Below are 19,087 nucleotides of genomic sequence, written 5' to 3' on the forward strand. Positions count from 1 at the left end.
CTAGTTTTCAGAATAGTTTGAAAAAATAGGTATTAACTCTTTTTCAAATATTCAGTCAAATTCACCTGTAAAACTCTGAACATTTGTTTGTTGGGAGTTTCTTTCTTTCTTTCTTTCTTTTTTTTTTTTTTTTTTTGGTTGTTGTTGTTGTTTTTGGGAGTTTCTTGATTACAGATTGAATTTCATTGTTGGTTATCAATTTGTTGACATTTTCTACTTCTCCTGATTCAGTTTTGGGACGTTGTGTGTTTCTAGGAATGTGTCTATTTCTTTTAGGTTGTCTAATTTGTTGGCATAAAATTTTTTATAAAACCTTTTACAATCCTTTATATTTCTGTGTGTCAGTTATTTCTCCAATTTCTAGTTTTGTTTATTTGAGTTTTCTCTCTCTCTCCTCCTCTGTCTCTCTCTTTCTTTAGTGAGTCTGACTAAAGGTCTATCAATCTGATTGATTTTTCCAAAGAAACAGTTCCTGGTTTCATATTTCTGTACTATTGCTTATTTCTGCTCTACTCATTATTTTCTTCCTTTTAATAGCTCTGGGTATTTTTTGTTCTTTTCAGAGCTCCTTTAACTTAAATGTTAGGTTGTTTGAGATTTTTCTGGCTTCTTGAAGTAGGCCTGTATTGTTATAAACTTCCCTCTACAGAAAAGCTTTTGCTGAATCTGAAAGATTTTAGAGCATTGTGTTTTCATTTTCCTTTGTCTCCATGTAATTTTCGATTTCCTCTTTGATTACTTGATTGACCCACTCATTGTTTAGTAGCATGTTATTTAACCTCTGTATATTTGTGCTCCTTCCAGATTTTTTTCTTGCAGCTGTTGTCTAGTTCTACATCATTGTGATCAGAGATGATGTATACTATGATTTCAGTGTTTTTTAATTTTTTAAGATTTGTTTTATGGCTGTGTATGTGATCTATTTTGAAGAATGTTCCATGTACACTTGAAAAGAAAGTGTATTCTGCTGCTTTAGGATGGGCTGCTCTCAATGTATCTGTTAGATCCACCTGGTCCAATGTATCATTCAGAGCCACTGTTTCCTTACTGATTTTTTTGTTTGGATGATCTATCCATTAATGTAAGTGGGATGCTGAAGTCTCCTACTATTATTGTATTACTATTGATTGCTTCCTTTAGGTTTATTAATAGCTACTTTATGTATTTGGGTGCTCCCATTTTGGGTGCATAAATATCTACAATTGTTATATCTTCTTGTTGGATTGTTTCCTTTATGATAATGTAATGTCCTTCTTTCTCTTTTGTTACAGTATCCGTTTTCAAGTCTATTTTGTCCAATATAAGCATTGCTATCCTGGAATTCCTTTTACTTCCATTTGTATGACAAATGTTTCCCATTTCCTCACTTTCTTTTTTTTTAAAGATCTTATTTATTTATTTTAGAGAGAGAAAGTGCATGAGTAGGGGGAGGTTCAAGGGGAGAAGGAGACAATTTCAAGTACTGACTCTGTGCTGAATGCAGAGCCCAACACAGAGCTCCATCTCATGACCATGAGATCATGACCTGAGCTGAAACTGAATCAGATGCTTCACACAGGTGCCCCTGTTTCTTCAGTCTTGCATGTCTTTAATCTGACATGAATCTCTTATTCTGCATATTGATAGGTCTTGCTTTTTAAATCCATTCCATCACCCTATATGTTTTGGCTGGAGCATTTAGTCTAATTACACTCATAGTAATTACTAATAGCTGTGTACTTATGGACATGTGTTACTCATTTTACAGCTGTTTTTGTGGTTCTTCTCCGTTCCTTTCTTCTCTTCCCCTTTCTTTATGCTTTCCTGGCTTTCTTTAATAAAAGACTGGGATTCCTTTTCTTTATCTTTTGCATGTCTATTACTTGTTTTTTTTGATTTGTGGTTACCATTAGGTTTTATAGAAAATCTTAAGAATATAACAGTCTATATTGAGCTACTTAAGTTTCAACCCATTTTAAAAACACTAAATTTTTACTCCTATCCCCCTCACACACACATTTGAGGTATATAGTGTCATACTTTACATCCTTTTATTTTTATAAATCTCTGGACTGATTTTTTTAGATATACTTTTGTGCTTCCTACTTTTCTTATTCCTGCTTCTGGTCCTTCTATTCCATTCAAAGAGTCCTCTTTAACATTTCTTGTAAGGCTGGTTTAGTAGATATGGATTCCTTTAACTTTTCTTTGTCTGGGAAACTCTTTATCTCTTCTTCTCTTCTGAATCATAGCTTTGCTGGATAGAATATTCTTGGCTGCAGGTTTATTTTCCTTTCAGCACTCAGAATGTATCATGCCACTTTCTTCTGGCCTGCAAAGTTCCTGCAGAAAAATCAGCTAATAGCCTTATGAGGTTTTCCTTGTATGTAACAGTTTTCTCTTGCAGCTTTTAAGATTCTCTCTTTATCAGTACTTTTTGCCATTTAAATACTATATGTTTTAATGTAGACCTCCTTGGGTTGATTTGTTGGGGACTCTGTATCTCCTGGATCTGGACTTCTGTTTACTTCTCTAGATTAGGGAAGTTTTCACCTATCACTTATTGCCAAATTATTTTTCTGCCCCTTTCTTTATGTTCTTCTTCTGGGATCTCTCTGATGTAAATGTTATTCGCTTGATTTCACGGAGTTCCCTTAATCTATTTTCATTTTTTATTAAACTTTTTTTTTCTTTCTCCTCTTCAGCTTCATTGTTTTCCATTATTCTGTCCTCCTGGTTGCTTATTTGTTCTTCTGCTTCCTCTATTCTACTGCTTATTCCATTTAGTATATTTCTAATTTCAGTTATAGAGTTCTTTGTCTCTGTGGTTCTTTTTTGTTTCTCTCTCTTTGCTGAGGGTCTCACTGAGAACTTCCACTCACTCTTCAAGTCTAGTGAGTATCTTTATGATCACTACTTTAAATTCTCTAACAAGCATATTATCTATGTCCATTTTATTTAGTTCTCTTGCTGTGAATTTGTCTTGTCCTTTCATTTGGGATATACTCCTCTGTCTCCTCTTTTTGTGTAACTCTGTGTCTGTTTTTTTTTTTTTAAGATTTTATTTTATTTATTTATTTGACAGACAAGAACACAAGTAGGCAGAGAGGCAGGCAGAGAGAGAGAGAGAGAGAGAAGCAGGCTCTGCACTGAGCAGAGAGCCCGATGTGGGGCTCGATCCCAGGACCCTGGGATCACGACCTGAGTCGAAGGCAGAGACTTTAACCCACTGAGCCACCTAGGCGCCCCTGTTTTTATGTGTTAGGAAAGTCAGCTGCATGTCCTGCTCTTAAAAGTCATGGCCTTATGAAGAAGAAGTTCTATGGTATCCTGTAGCACAATATCCCCAGTTCACTAGAACCTGGCATTTCAGGGATGTCTCCTATGTCTGTTGCATGTACCATGCTGTTGTGATTGAGCTACATTTTCCTTCTGCCTAGTTGTCTGCAATGGTTTTCTTTGCCTATTGTGGGCAGGGTATGGTCCCTGTGCTGTTAGTAAGCCAGTGTGGGGCCACTGAAGGGTCAGACCAGACAGTTACTAGAGCTGCTGTTGCACTGAACTGTAAGGTGTTTTCTCTGTAATGTCCTCTGGGAAGCTTTTGTTGGTGGGCAGGACCTGCAGTCAGACCAGATGTCTACGCCCAGCACACTGTTGGGGTTGCAATCAAACTGATACATATAGCCTTGGGCAGGAGTCACTTTAGGGTAATGCTGGTCTCTTTCAGGGCTGTGAGCACAATGCCATGGTCGTGGCTCTGCTTTGGAGCACTCCTGTGCAGGCTGGGTTGGATGGGCAGGGTGGGTCCACAAGAGTGTACAAGGACAGGACACACTCTTAGCAAGTTACGTGGAGAGCATCTGTGCTTCCCTCATTCCTGCAGCTGGTCCTGTTTCTAGGCTTGGGGCTGAGGGAGGGAAATGTCGACTATAAGTTCTTTTGTTCTTAGAGAAGTCTCCCAAAGATCCCTGCTTCTCCAGCACATGTTCTGAGATTAGTAAATAAATCTTCTTTCCATGTATCCCAGGAATTTTTCTGTTGATTTATGCTGTATCTCAGCAGCACTATTTGTTAAGCTGTCTCTTTAAATGCAGTTTCTGAATGTCCTCTGGCTCTCCCAGAGCCAAGCTTCTGAGTTTTAAAGTTCCATGTGTTAAAACCAATGAATGTTAAGCTCCTCTGGTTTTGAAAGCCAAATGTTTTGGGGGTTTGGATTCTCAGTGTGGGTCACCCATGCCTGGGGTGCTTGGTGTCTGCTCCTGTCCCTTCTCTGTGCTTGCACCATCCCTCCCAGCCATGGACAGTCTCATGGGTCACCTTGGTTCCTGATGGTCTTTGACCTTCCTAACCTCTTTGATGTGGCTTTTTCTCTGTGTTTCACTGTGGAAAGTCTGTTCTGCCAGACACTTCCTGGGTTATTTACACTGATGTGGGTGTTGCCTAAGTGTATCCATGGGATGAGTTGAATGCAGGATCCAGTCATCTTCTATAGGAGTCTTGTACCACTGATCATAGCTTGCATAGTCCAGCAAGAAGGAAGATTTCCTCTTCTTGGCAACAGCAAGCTTAATGGCACGGTCTTAAAGTGGAAAATTATATGATCAGATTATACATTGTTTCCAATGACCATTCTAATTGCCATTTAGAGAATGTACAGGAAGTGAGCAGAACTGGGATTGGTGGATTATTTAGTAAGTGACCATGTTGGGTGTTGGTGTGAAAGGACTTGGGTTTAGAACCAGGACTTTAGCAGCAGAGATGGAAAGAGGAGGGCATATTGGAGAAAAGAGAAACCAAGGAGAATTCCTAGGAGTGAGACAAGAGTTCAGGGGAGAGAGGCAGGCTGAAGATAGAAATTGGAGTTCAGAAAAGACATGTAGGCTGAAGATACAAAATTGTCAGTATATTGACAATACTTAAGGCCATAGAGATGGGTAGAATTAATTGGAGGAAAATGCAGAAAAAAGAAAAGAGGAGTACCAACTCTAAGCCCTGAAAAACACAAACACTTAAAGCTGAGGTAGTTAAATAAGATAAAGTACAGACGGCAAAGTCACAGCCAGGAAGCCAAGACAGCCGAATTCCAGAAGGACTCAGAATTATGTCAGAATGAAAAAAAAAAATAGCTGGTTAGGTTTCCTATGACTTTTCCTGGCCTTCTTTCCTTCTTAATTATGTGAAAACAAAGCATATCTTTTGTACTTTTAACAGGATGACAAGAAACAGAAAAGCAGGTGTGCTGCCATGCCCCAATCCTAAATCTCAGATCTCTGACAAGCTTTAATTAGTTTGCTAGTTCAGGGCTCCCGAGTAAGTGCAATTCTGTCACTTTGTAGGCATGCTCACGCTTGGTAAAGTGGATTTTTTGGTCACCAGCTCAGATAAAGTTTCTATATTTTCCAAAGTAGTTTTGAGCAATTTTGTTAGCTAACCTCCCACAATTTCTTGCTTGAAATTTTGGAATTAGTATGCATAAGATTTTGTTCAATGTCCAGTTTCAAGCACATAAAAAATCATTATTCTTTTCTGAAATTAATTTTTAAATTTAGTTTTAAGTACATTTTCCCATTTAAAATAGTTGCTGTTTGCTGAAATGGGAAGTGCAAGAGGAAAAATATTTTTAAGTTTTGAGTTTGTGGCCAAACAGAATAAAACAAACAGTTACTGCAAAGTTTGAGAATTCACATGCATTAACCACTTAGTAGGGAAAATAGGTTTTTAGTTTAGTTTATTCATTTGAATGTTAAGGAATTTGTTTATGTCATGTTTGCATGCAGCAAATATCTGGTGTGAGCAAGAATTATGTGATGCAAACAAGAAAACGAACTAATTCCTGGCTGTACAAATATATTCAGTTCTCTTTGGCTTGCTTCTTTTCCTCTTTTCTGTTTGCTTGTTTCAAGTTTTTATTTAAATTCTAGTTAGTTAACATACACTGTAATACTGGTTTTAGGAGGAGAATTTAATGACTCATCACTTACATACAACACCCAGTGTTCATCACAAGTGCCCTCCTTAAGCCCCATCAACTATTTAACTCACCGCCACCCCCCCACCACACACACACATACCTCCCCTCCAGCAACTTTACCTTGGAATCTATAGTCAAGAGTTCACCCCTTACCCACCTTCAATTTAATCCTTTACTCTCTTCCCATTTTACTCTATCAATTCTCTATGGTTGATGTACTAGCAACTTGCCAATTCAATATTTTCAGTCCATATTTACCTTAGGAGCAGCAGACTTATTTAGTCTAATTCAAGCAAGGCCTTTTATTATGTGGTCTAAGTCTCTCTTTTTTTGTCTATAAAATGGAGAAAATAAAATTGACTTCACCAAGTTGACCCAAGGAGTAATGAAAACTCCTAGAAATATCTCAGATACTTTCAGATACATAGTTACTACTCAAGAAATATTTGGATTTCTCCTCCTTTTCTTATTAGAGGCTCTGGATTATCTATGGTTAGTTCTGTGCTAATGGAGAAGAGCTCCAACTAAAACAAGAGCAGTTAAAAACTGTCCAAAGAAATGACAAAACTCTAGGGGAAGTAATTTAGGAAATTTAGTTCAGCAACTTATCCATCCCTACAAGCATGCCACAAGAAATCAGGATTGGTGAGTTTAATGAAGTGTGAGGGAAACCCTCTAAAACCCCCTTTCTCATGGAGAACAATAAATTAATAAACTGAGGTAGCATGTAGAGCACTCATTTCATAGCAACTTAGGACTTCTCTTTTATCCTCTACTAAATCCAATTTGTCTTATTAGCATTCATAAAATAATCACTGTATTTAAGTCAGAGATTATTGAAAGGGAATATTTTGATAGAAGAGAAGTTAGTTGCATCATTGTTAATATAGTTGGCCTGTATTCTAAAACCATATTAGATCATACTCCTTAACTTTTGTTGTCCTATGTTAATAAGAAGGAAATGGAGGCAGATGTTGTGTGTTAACTGTGACTACATTTATGCTAAACAAGGGGAAATGATGCCACGGTGCACTCAATAATTCTGATTTTCTGTAGTTGATTCTAAAGGTAGGGGGAGAATTGACACATCACATGGTACATGGTAGTGAGTGTTTGCCAAACACAAAAGACCCAGAGCTAGAGTGGTCACATAATCATTAATATCACATGCAATGATGTAACATCATCCATCAAATTAATGTTAATTTCAGGTTTTGTTTTTGTGGTTTTGGTACTTATTTTATAACTTTCTTTATGAATACACATATGTGCATACATAAGTCTATATTCATCCTACTTCAGGTCAGGATTTGGAAAAATTTGTCTTGTTTTGTTTGTTTGTTTGTTTGTTTGCTTGTTTAAAAGGGCTCCATACATTACTTAAGTTTCAAAACATGGCCAACACAGCTGGCCGTAAAACAAAAAGAGCATCATTCCCATCTGGTAGCAGACATCAAAATTTTGAACATAATCCCAAAACAGAAATTAATCTAACCCCACACAATATACTAGTCAATTAAACTCTTATTTCAGAAGTGGCAAACACAATAACTACCAAGCAATTTACCATAAAAACTCAATTTGAACAACTATTTCCAATATAATAACTAAATAAGGTATATGTAGCTACTGTAAAATAAAACAGAATAAAACAAAACAAAAATGCAACATTAAAAAAAAGTTAATATTAGGGGATAAAACAATATTTGCAAAACAATAAAATACTTTATAATCTTTCAATTAAATATTTATATATGTGATAAGTAAGCTTCTAAATCATAACATTATTTCTTTGCAAATCCTATTTTTAATATAAAATAAAGAGATTTTTAAAATAAAATTTTTGGTATTTTATGTAGTTCATTCACACACAGAAACTTCTACTTTTTTTAAAGATTTTATTTATTTATTTGACAGAGATCACAAGTAGGCAGAGAGGCAGGCAGAGAGAGAGGAGGAAGCAGGCTCCCCGCTGAGCAGAGAGCCTGATGTGCTCGATCCAAGGACCCTGGGATAGTGACCTGAGCCGAGGGCAGAGGCTTTAACCCTCTGAGCCACCTAGTTGCCCCAGAAACTTCTATTAAAGACAGATAAGCTACAACATTTTTTCAGACAAGGAAAATAGCATTCAAAAATTAAAATGGGATTGGTATGAAAATATTAAACAATAAAAATAGGAAAATACTTGGAAACAGAATAATCAAGCTATATATAACATTGATCAAAGAAATAAACCAGTTTAAAGGAATTCAAAGCTTTTGCTTTTAGCACATCCTTTACTTTTTATACAATTTAAACTCTTTGACAAAGGTATACAATTTATTGTAATATTGTAGTGTCACCATGGAAACCACCCAACTATGTTAATATTTGAACCTCATGAATAAACCATGAATTAAGGTAGTTCTCAATAATGATATGCTCCAGACAGATGGGTATCATGAGACCTCATTTTATGCTTTCATTCTTCTGGTAGATTCATACAGAAAATACTCTATCTTAAAAACTATGTAAGACAGACTATGGGATAACATAAGAGGCACGCTCTGGCTTAAGTCTTAGAAGTTACTTCAATTTTTAGTAACAGTTTATTTCTAGAATAATTCTCAGTTTATTTCTAGAATAATTTCTAGAATAATTTCCCCTGATTTTAAATTTAAATCTCATGATTTCCTAATTTTAAATGCACCAAGGAAATTAATTATAGTTGTGAGTTACACAGATGACTCCTTTAAGAAGATTAATATATTAAAAAAAGAAAATCAAGGTTTTTTTTAAATTTAACAATATTCTTAAGTATATGAAGTTCTAATTATTTAGCTTTTAAAATAGTTAATTTTTGAGGACAATTTTAAAGGACCTAGTTATAGAAGTCACCAGAGCCTAACCTAAAAGAGGCCCATAGACACTACTCAAAATAATACTGGAAATGATTAAAGAAAGGTTCTCTTCTTAGGAGGGTCTTTCCCCATTACACCTATTTAGAACAGCTCATTAAACATCAATGGTATTCTTTTTTCCAAATGCTTATTGTTATTTAAGTTGCAGATCCATCTTTCTAAAAGGAAATAAGGGACTAAATTTCAGCAAATTCCATTCTATCCTATTGTGATAGACTGAGTTTCATTAGATTGCTTAAACTGAATTCCCAGTAACTTTAGAAGGTCCTGCTTAAGTAATCTTTGAGTAAATATAACAGACAATTTATTTTTTTCTAAATCTGTATTAAAATATTTTTCTAAAGAAAATATCTAATGAATCCCTATTTTACACATGGCACCCGTTCTCTAATAACTGGAAAGCCATTACTACCAGGTAATGAAGAACACAGCATTAGGAGCAAACTTGTATCAGGATAACATCAGATACTTCATCAATCACTTTAATGCACCATTTCATGTATCGCTTCAATAATCCTATTGGTTACAAATTATTATCTATAATTTACATTTGGTGACACATTAAGTAACATGTTCAAGTTATCACTGTGGATGCTGTACTTAAAATCAAACCTCCTTGATTCAAAGCTTGTGCATACATAACCTCTACTTCAATGGCATAAAAATAATTACAAATTTTCACATGAAATTAATTATAAGATTAATTTTCATTCTATATAGGAAAAGTAATTGTCCTTATATATTTTTTCAGTTAAAAAGAGAATATTTTCCTGTTTTGATTTCTAGCTGCTTAGAACAAATGGAAACTTTATTTTTTAAATATTTATCTTCTATCTAGCCATGTAACCCCATTCTAATATTGATTTTTTATTACAATATCAGAAAAAAGTGTTTTCTATGTCCTATTCCTATGTTTGCATGGTACATTCCTTTATTTTAAAAGTTTGACCCCATTTCTATTTAGACTTTTTAGTAGAAATAAGTGTAAAGTTCTATCAAATGTCTTTTTTTTAAAAATACTACACACTCTTTACTGTTTTCCCTTTGGTAACATTTTTTTCAAAACTGTGACACAAAATCACTATTAGCTTACTGACATTGGTTCGATCCAGATGCATAACATTTTCATCACTACAAGAATCTCTCATGGTACCTTTTTTCTAGCCATACCCACCTCCATTCCACCCTCACTCTGTCCTTAACTATAACCTTTTCTCCGCTTCTATAATTTTGGTATTTCAAAGCTGATACATAAATGGAATCATATAGTATATAATCTTATGTGATTAGCTTTTTTTTCCTCTGGAGAGTCATCCAAGTTTTTGCATATATCAATAGTTGCTCGTTTTTATTGCTAAGCTATACTCTCAAATGCTTTTTAACATCTAATGGTGTAATCAATTGAGCTACTGAAATATTTTTATTTATTTCCTCACAGTAGGCTATCATTATATTTCTGAAAAACTTCCTATTTTGTTACATGTATGCTGATCTTTGAACATACTGCTGGATGGTACTTGCTATATTTTATGAATTTTTGTTTTTTGTTTTTTGGTGTTTTTTGTTGCATTTAAACTCAGAAATGATATAGAACCATCATTGTCTTTTTGTAAAAAAAAATGCTATTTTAATATCTTGAATTTTTAATAATAAAATTATGATTCTTGAAAAATGATCAAGGAGTTGTTTATCTTTTTCGACAGTTGGAATGGTAGTTTAAATAACATTGTGATTATCAGTTCTTTAAATGTCTAATAATATTTAGATATGCATCCATCTGTTCTGATGTTTTTTGATAACAGATCTTTAAATAGCCTACCAATATTTATATGCCTCATTCCAGTTTTCCAGTTCCTTCTGGAAATACTGTGGTAATTTAAAGTTTTCTAGAAACTTATTCCCTTCCCTTCCTGTAGGTTTGCACGTTTCATCAGAGTAAAGTTGCATATAATAGTCTACTATTGCTTCTTTTAACCTCTCTGTTCCTGGAGTTATTTATGCTTTCTCATTCAAAATCCTGTACATTTTTCTTTATATCTTTTCCATAATTTGTGTGTTGAAGGACTTTTATTGGCCATTTCAAAGAAGAATCAAATTTTGAATTTAGTTAACTACTTTAACCTTTGTATTCTATTCTACTGATCCCAGTTTCCATTGTTAATTAAATTCTGTTCTAGTTTCTTTAGATGTTCTTCTTCTAATTTCTTAAGATGAACCCCTTAGTTTATTTTTTTATGTTAATAAAAAAGGCATTTAAAGCTAACATTTTGTACCGAGCACAGCTTTTATTGGGTGTGTATATTTTGTTAGGAAGGCATCATCTTTTTCATTAACTCATATATACTTTGCATTTCCCTTTGGTTCTAAGAGTTATCTAAGAGTGTTTCTTAATTTCTAATGTGTTATTTTTTTAGTTTTCCAATAAAATTGCCTAATCAAGTATTTTAGCTTTCTAATAAAACTTAGTATCACAGGATGCAGCCTATTAAAAATTTTTACTTTTGGGGCACCTGGGTGGCTCAGTGGGTTAAGCCTCTGCCTTCGGCTCAGGTCATGGTCTCAGGGTCCTAGGATCAAGCTCCGCATCGGGCTCTCTGCTCAGCGGGGAGCCTGCTTCCCCCCCTCTCTCTGCCTGCTGCTCTGCCTACTTGTGATCTCTGTCTGTCAAATAAATGAATAAAATCTTTAAAAAAAATTACCTTTTGGAATTTATAAAAAATTTGGGCACCTTGTTCAAGGACTAAACTTTCTAAGATAAATCCTTTCTCATTTGAAATTTCATGATTTCCATAATATAAAGATTCTCCAAAAAGGATCTTGCCATCTCAACATTATAAGATAATATTCCACCTCATATATATTATGATCAAAATAAAATAGTTTTGTTGGACACTTTATTTATCAATAATAAATTCCTAATGTGATTTTTCTTATAATAGTGAATGAATTTGACAAAGAATGCTTAATTTCTGATATTTATTTCATTACTTATCTATTGCTATCAGAAAAAACTAAGATGGGTATGAGCACACTACACCACTGAATGCCACTATAAACTTTATTCAACTTATAAAGGGGTGTGTGTATGTGTGTGTGTATGTGTGTGTGTGACACAAATAGGGCCTTGATTTAGTTTTCTTTCTCAGTTCTACCTTTTTAAAAAAATGTTGCACAGGAGTTTATGTCCAGTATTTTCTTATCTCTCCTTTCTGATTCATAACCTTCAAAGGTCAACAATCATATCAGTCCTATCATTAAGGTTTTATTCTAGGTGGAGGGAATGCTTAGATTTCATAGCAGAGCTATAAAATTAGAGGAAATAATAGAGATGCTTGTCTAAAAAGTCACATTTTTGAAAGAATCTCTCTCTAAGTCAGGGTAGGAAAACCAAAAAGAAAGATAAGCCATAGAGATACGAGAAGATATTAAAGGGCTGCCAAGACTCATTAGAGTGCTAAGTCACTATGTGAAATTCAAGGAGAGTTTTACATATTCTACTATAGTAAATGAACAAATACGAATTAGACATTTATTTGTCCTAACCTTTTTTTTAAGATTTTTATTCATTTATTTGACAGAGAGAGAGAAGTCACAAGGAGGCAGAGAGACTGGCAGAGAGAGAAGGGAAGCAGGCTCCCCACTGAGCAGAGAGCCCCACACAGGACTTGATCCCAGGACCCTGGGATCATGACCTGAGCTGAAGGCAGAGGCTTAACCCACTGAGCCACCCAGGCAATGTTTTTAATGCATTGCTCTTATCTGACAGAATTTACTTACCTAGACTGAAAGATATGGAAAAAAAAATAATTTTTTAAAATATTTTATTTATTTATTTGACAGAGATCACAAGTAGGCAGAGAGCAGGCAAGGGTAGGGGTAAGCAGGCTCCCTGCTGAGCAGATAGCCCAAGGTAGAGCTCGATCCCAGGACCCTGAGATCATGACCTGAGCCAAAGACAGAGGTTAAACCACTGAGCCACCCAGGCGCCCCCTGGTATGCTATTCTTTAGAGAAATGAAATATAGAGTGAAATAGAAATACATAAAAATTTTAGGAAATAAAAATTAGATTATGTGTAATATTTTGTTTTCCTATGCCAGATTCATTTATATCTTTCTCCTTGACTTATACAGTGTTAGGTAATGGCTAACACAAGCCTGAATATATAGCCACCAAAACCAGAAAAATGAAAACTATATTTAATCAACATTTACTTTATACCAGTTATTGTATTTTAATTATTGTGCTTCATTTAATCTGTAAGATAAGGATTAAATATATTATGTAACCTGAAGGCAAAATTCTGAGGCTAGAAAAAGGCATTCTGCTTTTAAGTAGGCTGAAGGAACTACATTTCAGACCAGACTGACCTGACTCCAAAGTATCTCCTAAGCCAGTCTTTCTCATGCTTTCTATGATAAAAAGCCATATTTTTGTTATTCATTCTTGTTATTCATACTTTTGTATATAATACCTCATAAATCAAAGCCCTATAAAATACAACAAAATGAATGATTCAAAAATTTAAAGACAAAAAACATAAGTCCAAAAAATAAGTCTAAAATTATTCAATTCAACAGACAAAATTATCCTATAAAATAGTAATAAAAATTTAAAAGCGCTTACTCTCCATTTCTGTGCTTATTGCAGACCAATAACAAACAATTCATGCATAGACCTTAGTCTACAGTCTATAATCTGAGTAGCCAACATCTTCCCATATCTAAGCACCTATCAGTACTAAGTGTTTCTTGAAGAAATTTTCATGGAGCTAACAAAAATCATGATTAACTGAAAAATGTACATAAATCTAATGAAATGGTTTAACAATTACTAACAAAGATACCCATTTCCTACATCTGAAAACTTGTGAGTATGTTATCTTCAGAAACAAAGGGACTTTGCGGATGTGATTAGTTTAAAGATCTCAAGAGGGAGAGATTATCTTAGAATATCTGGGTGGTTCCAATGTCATCACAAGGAACCTCATTAGAGAGAAGTCGGAGAGTCAGAGGAGAAGGTAAGATGGTATAAGCTGATGTCAGAGGAACAGTTGAAAGTGGAATGCTGCCGGCTTTATAGAAGGATGAAACCCCACAACCAAGAAATGCAGGTACCCACCGTATACTGAAAAAGGAAAGGAATGTCCTCCTTACAGAACACAGCCCTACCACACTTTGATTCTTAGTTCTGACCTCTGAAACTACAGAATAGTAAGTCTGTGTTTCTTTGACCTACTCAGGTTGTAGCAATTTGTTATAGTGGCAATTGGAAACATACATTCTAGGGAGTAGGGTGCTGCTATTACAAACATCTAAAAAAGTGGAAGTGCTTTGGAATTGATAATGGACAGATATTAGAAAAATTTAAAGAATGTTAATAGAGAAATCCAATGGCCTTGCACTGACTCTTAGTTAAAACAGGGATAGTAAAGGCCTTGCTTGCAAGGACTCAGAAGGAAGCGAGGAGCATGTTAGAGAAAGCCTCTCTCATCTGAGAGGATATCTAAATCATTATAAGAAGACTGAAATAACACAGATGTTAAAGGAGATGCTGGAGAAGGCTCAGAAAAAAAAATGAATGTGCTATTGGGAAATGCAAGAGAGAGTGAATGAAAGCTTGGACGAATTGTATCTTAACACTTATATGGAAATCAGAATTGTACAGGATGAACCTAGATATTTAGTCAAGGAGTTTTCCAAGCACGGTGTGGAAGGAGTGCCCTGGTTTCTTCTCCCTGCTTGTAGTAAAATGTGAGAAGAAAGAAAGAAATTGAGAGAACTGTTAAAAGAACCAGGACTTGATGATTTGGAAAATTCTCAGCCTATGTAAATTGCAAAAGGCACTAAAATTAGAAAACTCACTCTCAGAAAGCATGCTCTGGAGAGAAAGCCAATTGTTGAGTCTAGATAACCTTTGGCTTGTGCCTTGGAAGGACTGAAAGCTCAGAGTTATCAGTCACACAAATTGCTTCTCTGAAGAGATTAGGCATGTGATTCATGGATGGCTTTGACCATTTCAGCAGAGGCCCAAAATAGAGATGGGATTATCTGGGAATATTCTGTAAAGTAGCCCCTTTTCTAATACAGTGAATCCCAGAGAAACACAGGGGAGAACCGCAAGGGGCGCCTGGCAGGCTCAGTCAGTTAAGCGTCTTTCTTCAGTTGAGGTCATGATTCCAGGATCCTGGGATGGAGCCCTGTGTCAGGGCCTGCTTCTCCCTCTCCTTCCCACATGTGTTTTCTCTCACTATCTCTGCATCTGTCTGTCTGTCTCTCTCTCTCTCAAATAAATGAACAAAATCTTAAAATTTAAAAAAAAGAAGAAGAAGAAGAATGTTTATCAGTAGAAACACTGCCAGTTGTTCCCAAACTTTCAAGTCTAAGGAAATTTGCCCAGCTGGATTTCTAAATTGCTTGAAGCTGATAATCCTTTTTTTTTTCCACTTTTTCCCTTTTGTAGTGGGACTATCTATACCTATTTTGTTTTTCCTGTGCATCTTATCCCAATGCATTTTGGGAATATATATCTATAGATATATAGTCATATATATATATACACACATGTGTGCGTATATATGTGTGTTTGTGTGTGTGTCTATATATATATAATATATATATATATTATATATATATATATAGTTTTCTAGTTTCACAGGTAACAGAGAGGAATTTTGTTCAAGAATGGACTATAATCAGAGCCCTACCCACACCTACTTTAGATGATTTAGATGACAAGATTTGGAATTCTTAAGCTGATGAAATTTTCATGAGATTTTGGACTTGAAATTATTCTATAATAGGTTGAGGTGTTGAAGAATCTCAGGATGTGGTAAATGTGTTTTCCACATAGAAAGGATGTGAATTTGGGGGTGGGCAGAGGGCAGATTATGCTGAGCTGAATAATGACCCCCAAAGATGTCCATGTCCTAATCCCTGGAAACTGTGACTATGTTATCTTAAATGACTATTATTTGGTTAAGGATCTTGAGATTATCTTGGAGTATTTCAGTGGGCCCAATGTAATCAGAAAATCCTTTCAAGAAGGAGGTATGAGGAGATGTTAGGACAGAAGCAGAAGTCAGAGTCAGAGATTTGAAGATGTTGCATTGCTGGCTTTGAATATGGAGGAAGAGGCAAGAGAAGACAAACAGACTTCAGAAGATGCAAAAGACAAGGAAGGGCATGCACTTTCTGCCAGAGCCTCTACAAGGAATGCAGCTCTGCCAACACCTTGACTTTAGGATTTCTGACCTCCAGAACCATAAAATAATAAATTTGTGATGTGATTAGATATTTAGTCAAAGAGTTTTGCAAGCAAGGCCTTTACTATCCCTGTTTTAACTAAGTGGTAATTTATTACAGCAGCTCTAGAAAACCAGTATGGAAAAAACAATAGTTGAATTTAAATTAAAAAAATAATAATAACGAAAAAAAAGAAACAAAAATAAACTTTGACTTAATTTGGCATAAAATTTTCCTAAAAATATACCATAAAAATCTTTAATTTTCACATTCCATGTATTTCTAAGTTTAATATAGCAAAGAACATGTGTCATAAGATACTAAAACTTAACATTTAAAACTTAAATTCTGAGAATTTGTTTTCTATTGACAGTCACCTGCAGAGATGTGGCAAATGTGACAACAAAAACAATGGACCATTTCATTTTTCTAACATGATAAATTTTCCATTGTCAACTAAAGAAAAGTCATATACTTTGCTCTTAAATAGTCAATACGGCTCTTCCCAACTGTGCATGAGCCTCTGAAAGTGAGCTAGGAATGGCTTATTTAAACTTTTAATTCATTACTATGAAACACAGACCCTTCACCAATGCCCCCTCTTTAATTAATTTCATCAACCTAATTTCAAAAAAAATTCTATCGTAAGGTTTTGTTTTTTTTTTAAGGCACTTCAAATGTTATTGGGCAATAAAACTGTCCATAGTTCAGGCAGTAACATATCTTCAGTATTTAGCATTATGGCAGGATGTATAATTTACTCTTAAAGATTTCTAAGCTTTTGAAGAGTCATGACATAATCATGACAGAAACATATCCAAGCAACAAAGTGTTACAGATCGTCTCTTACCTGTGTAACAAGTGGCTCCAAAAGCCTCTCCACCGTTAGTGTCCGGATTTCCAAACTTTTGGGGTCCCATTTTAAAATGATAGGTGAAGTCGCCGAAGTCATGCTCCCTATAGAAACACACATTATTGGTAAGAAGTAGTGATTACTGAAATAATTGGTTAGCTCGGGGATTCAAAACAAATAAATCACCAAAATTCAGAACATAACTGAAGATGATATATCTTGTCAAAACCCATCAAATTAAAGATGGGAACTCTGAACCAGAACTATGTGAGGCAGTGATTTTTGGAATCGCATTAAAAACTGGGAGCTCCTGAGCTCACCTGTATATGTTAGACAAACGACTAGGACTCAAATGGCATGGAAATAGTTTCCTCATTCAATGTTTAGTGCATACGTCCATCTGCCAAATGTGGAGAAAGAGCTGGATCTTAACCCTGAGCAGTTTATAGTTTTAAGGTAGTGAGACCCAAGGTAGGCAACAATTGTGCCTCCGTGTGACCCATTCTGTGACCGAGGAATGCAGAGGGCTATGGAAAAACTGAGAAAGGACACAAATCCTCAGTCTGGGAGACCAACCAAGGTTTCCAGGAAGCACAATAAATCCACCACGATCACCATATGAGGGACTTTTATCACAACAAAACCCTACTTGGTTTTCTTCCCATCATAACTGACCACTGAGGATATTACACTCCTTGTGGCAGCTGAGTTTCATTCTCTTAAACAGGAAGGACACTTTGCAAACTGAGTGGTGATGGTTCTGAAAATTACCTTGCTGCTATTTACATGCTCTCTGATTACTCACTGCATTTACATTCTTGTCCCATAAAATTAGTGTCTGATAAGGTTATTTATCTCATTCTAAAGTAATCCTCTCCTACCTAAGAACCACTGATGTGCGGGTAGCAGCCTCCCACATATCAAGCACAAAATATGGCCTGGGCTTGAATAAATTATACATTCTATCAGGGGTTTATTGCTCAGTGAGAAATTGACTGCTCTTTGCTGAATATATTTTGACAACTAACCACTGGACAAGCAACCTTAGAATGTACAAACTAAATCTGAATCATTTGCTTTAATACCACTATAAATCAAACTGTTCATAGCCATTCTCTTCTTTTAAATCAATGTCCCCACTCCATTCCATCCTTATAAATCAATGTAGATGATTATTTTTATTAGAATTAACAGTACAAAGAAGGTCTGGTCTGTCACAATAGGCACATGCCTCTTTACTGCACTGCTACAGCAAATACACCCAACAAATCTGCTTTGGAGAAAAAAAAAAAAAAAGGCGAAGACACAGCGCGCTGGTATTTTACCTCTCTCCAAATGCCATGTTTTAAATAAACCGAGCACAGAGATCCAACCATATAGACAGATTTAGATTTGTGTTCCTTCACAACAATAGTTGGCACAGATAAGCTGCCGGTCCTCCAAAAACCTAAAAACGCTTTACACATTCCCATTCACACTACCAACTGCCAAATGGTAGGTCTGACATGCATGGAATTCTGCTGCTGGGCAGCACATCTTCTCGTGCTATGGAAGGATGAAAATGCCAGGTGCGTTCTGCACGCAGGCGATACCACTGTCTCTGCTGAGGCCACATCTACCTGAGTCATCTTGGTCCAGTACCTATGACACAGTTATTACAAATTTCTGGGTGAGGTTCTCTGAAAGCCTTTTTCAAGCTTTGCTACTCAATAGTGAGTAGCAAAATAAATGATGATATAGAGGGAAGCCCTGTAGGGAAGTTGGATAACTAGCAGCAAAGTCATTTTAACACAACAGAGAAAGGCACTAAGTGAGACTGTGTAGCAAATCACCATTGTTATATGAACATGCTTGTGCATATAAGCTGGGGGACCAAGGAAAGCACATTAAATCTTTTATGGATTTTCCAATGCAAAACAATAAAGAAATGACATTCAAAATATGCTGAGGTGAGAAACAGAAATGCTAGGACAATCACATCAGAGACAGTAGCATGCATCAGGCAGAAATGGGAGAAATGAACAAAGACCTCAAGCCAAGAAGCAGAGTTAGAGCCTTGAGTCCTGAAGGTTGCATAGCCCTTATAAATCTAGTCATGAAGGGAAATGAACTGCTGGGCAAAACACTTGACTTAATTCATT

At 35.5% G+C, this 19,087-nt stretch overlaps 1 protein-coding gene across 7 annotated transcripts in view; it reads right to left on the minus strand.

The window, feature by feature from the left end:
* CTNNA2 (catenin alpha 2) overlaps positions 1–19,087 on the minus strand; it is a 1,132,931-nt gene that overhangs the window by 973,713 nt on the left and 140,131 nt on the right. For all 7 annotated transcript variants that reach the window (XM_059405715.1, XM_059405716.1, XM_059405717.1 and 4 more), the window contains one exon: positions 16,944–17,050. In XM_059405715.1, coding sequence (XP_059261698.1) covers positions 16,944–17,045 — 102 coding nt within the window. In that variant the 5' untranslated portion in view covers positions 17,046–17,050. The remainder of the gene's footprint in view (positions 1–16,943; positions 17,051–19,087) is intronic.

Source organism: Mustela nigripes, chromosome 7 (assembly GCF_022355385.1).
Source record: "Mustela nigripes isolate SB6536 chromosome 7, MUSNIG.SB6536, whole genome shotgun sequence".
NCBI lineage: Eukaryota > Metazoa > Chordata > Mammalia > Carnivora > Mustelidae > Mustela > Mustela nigripes.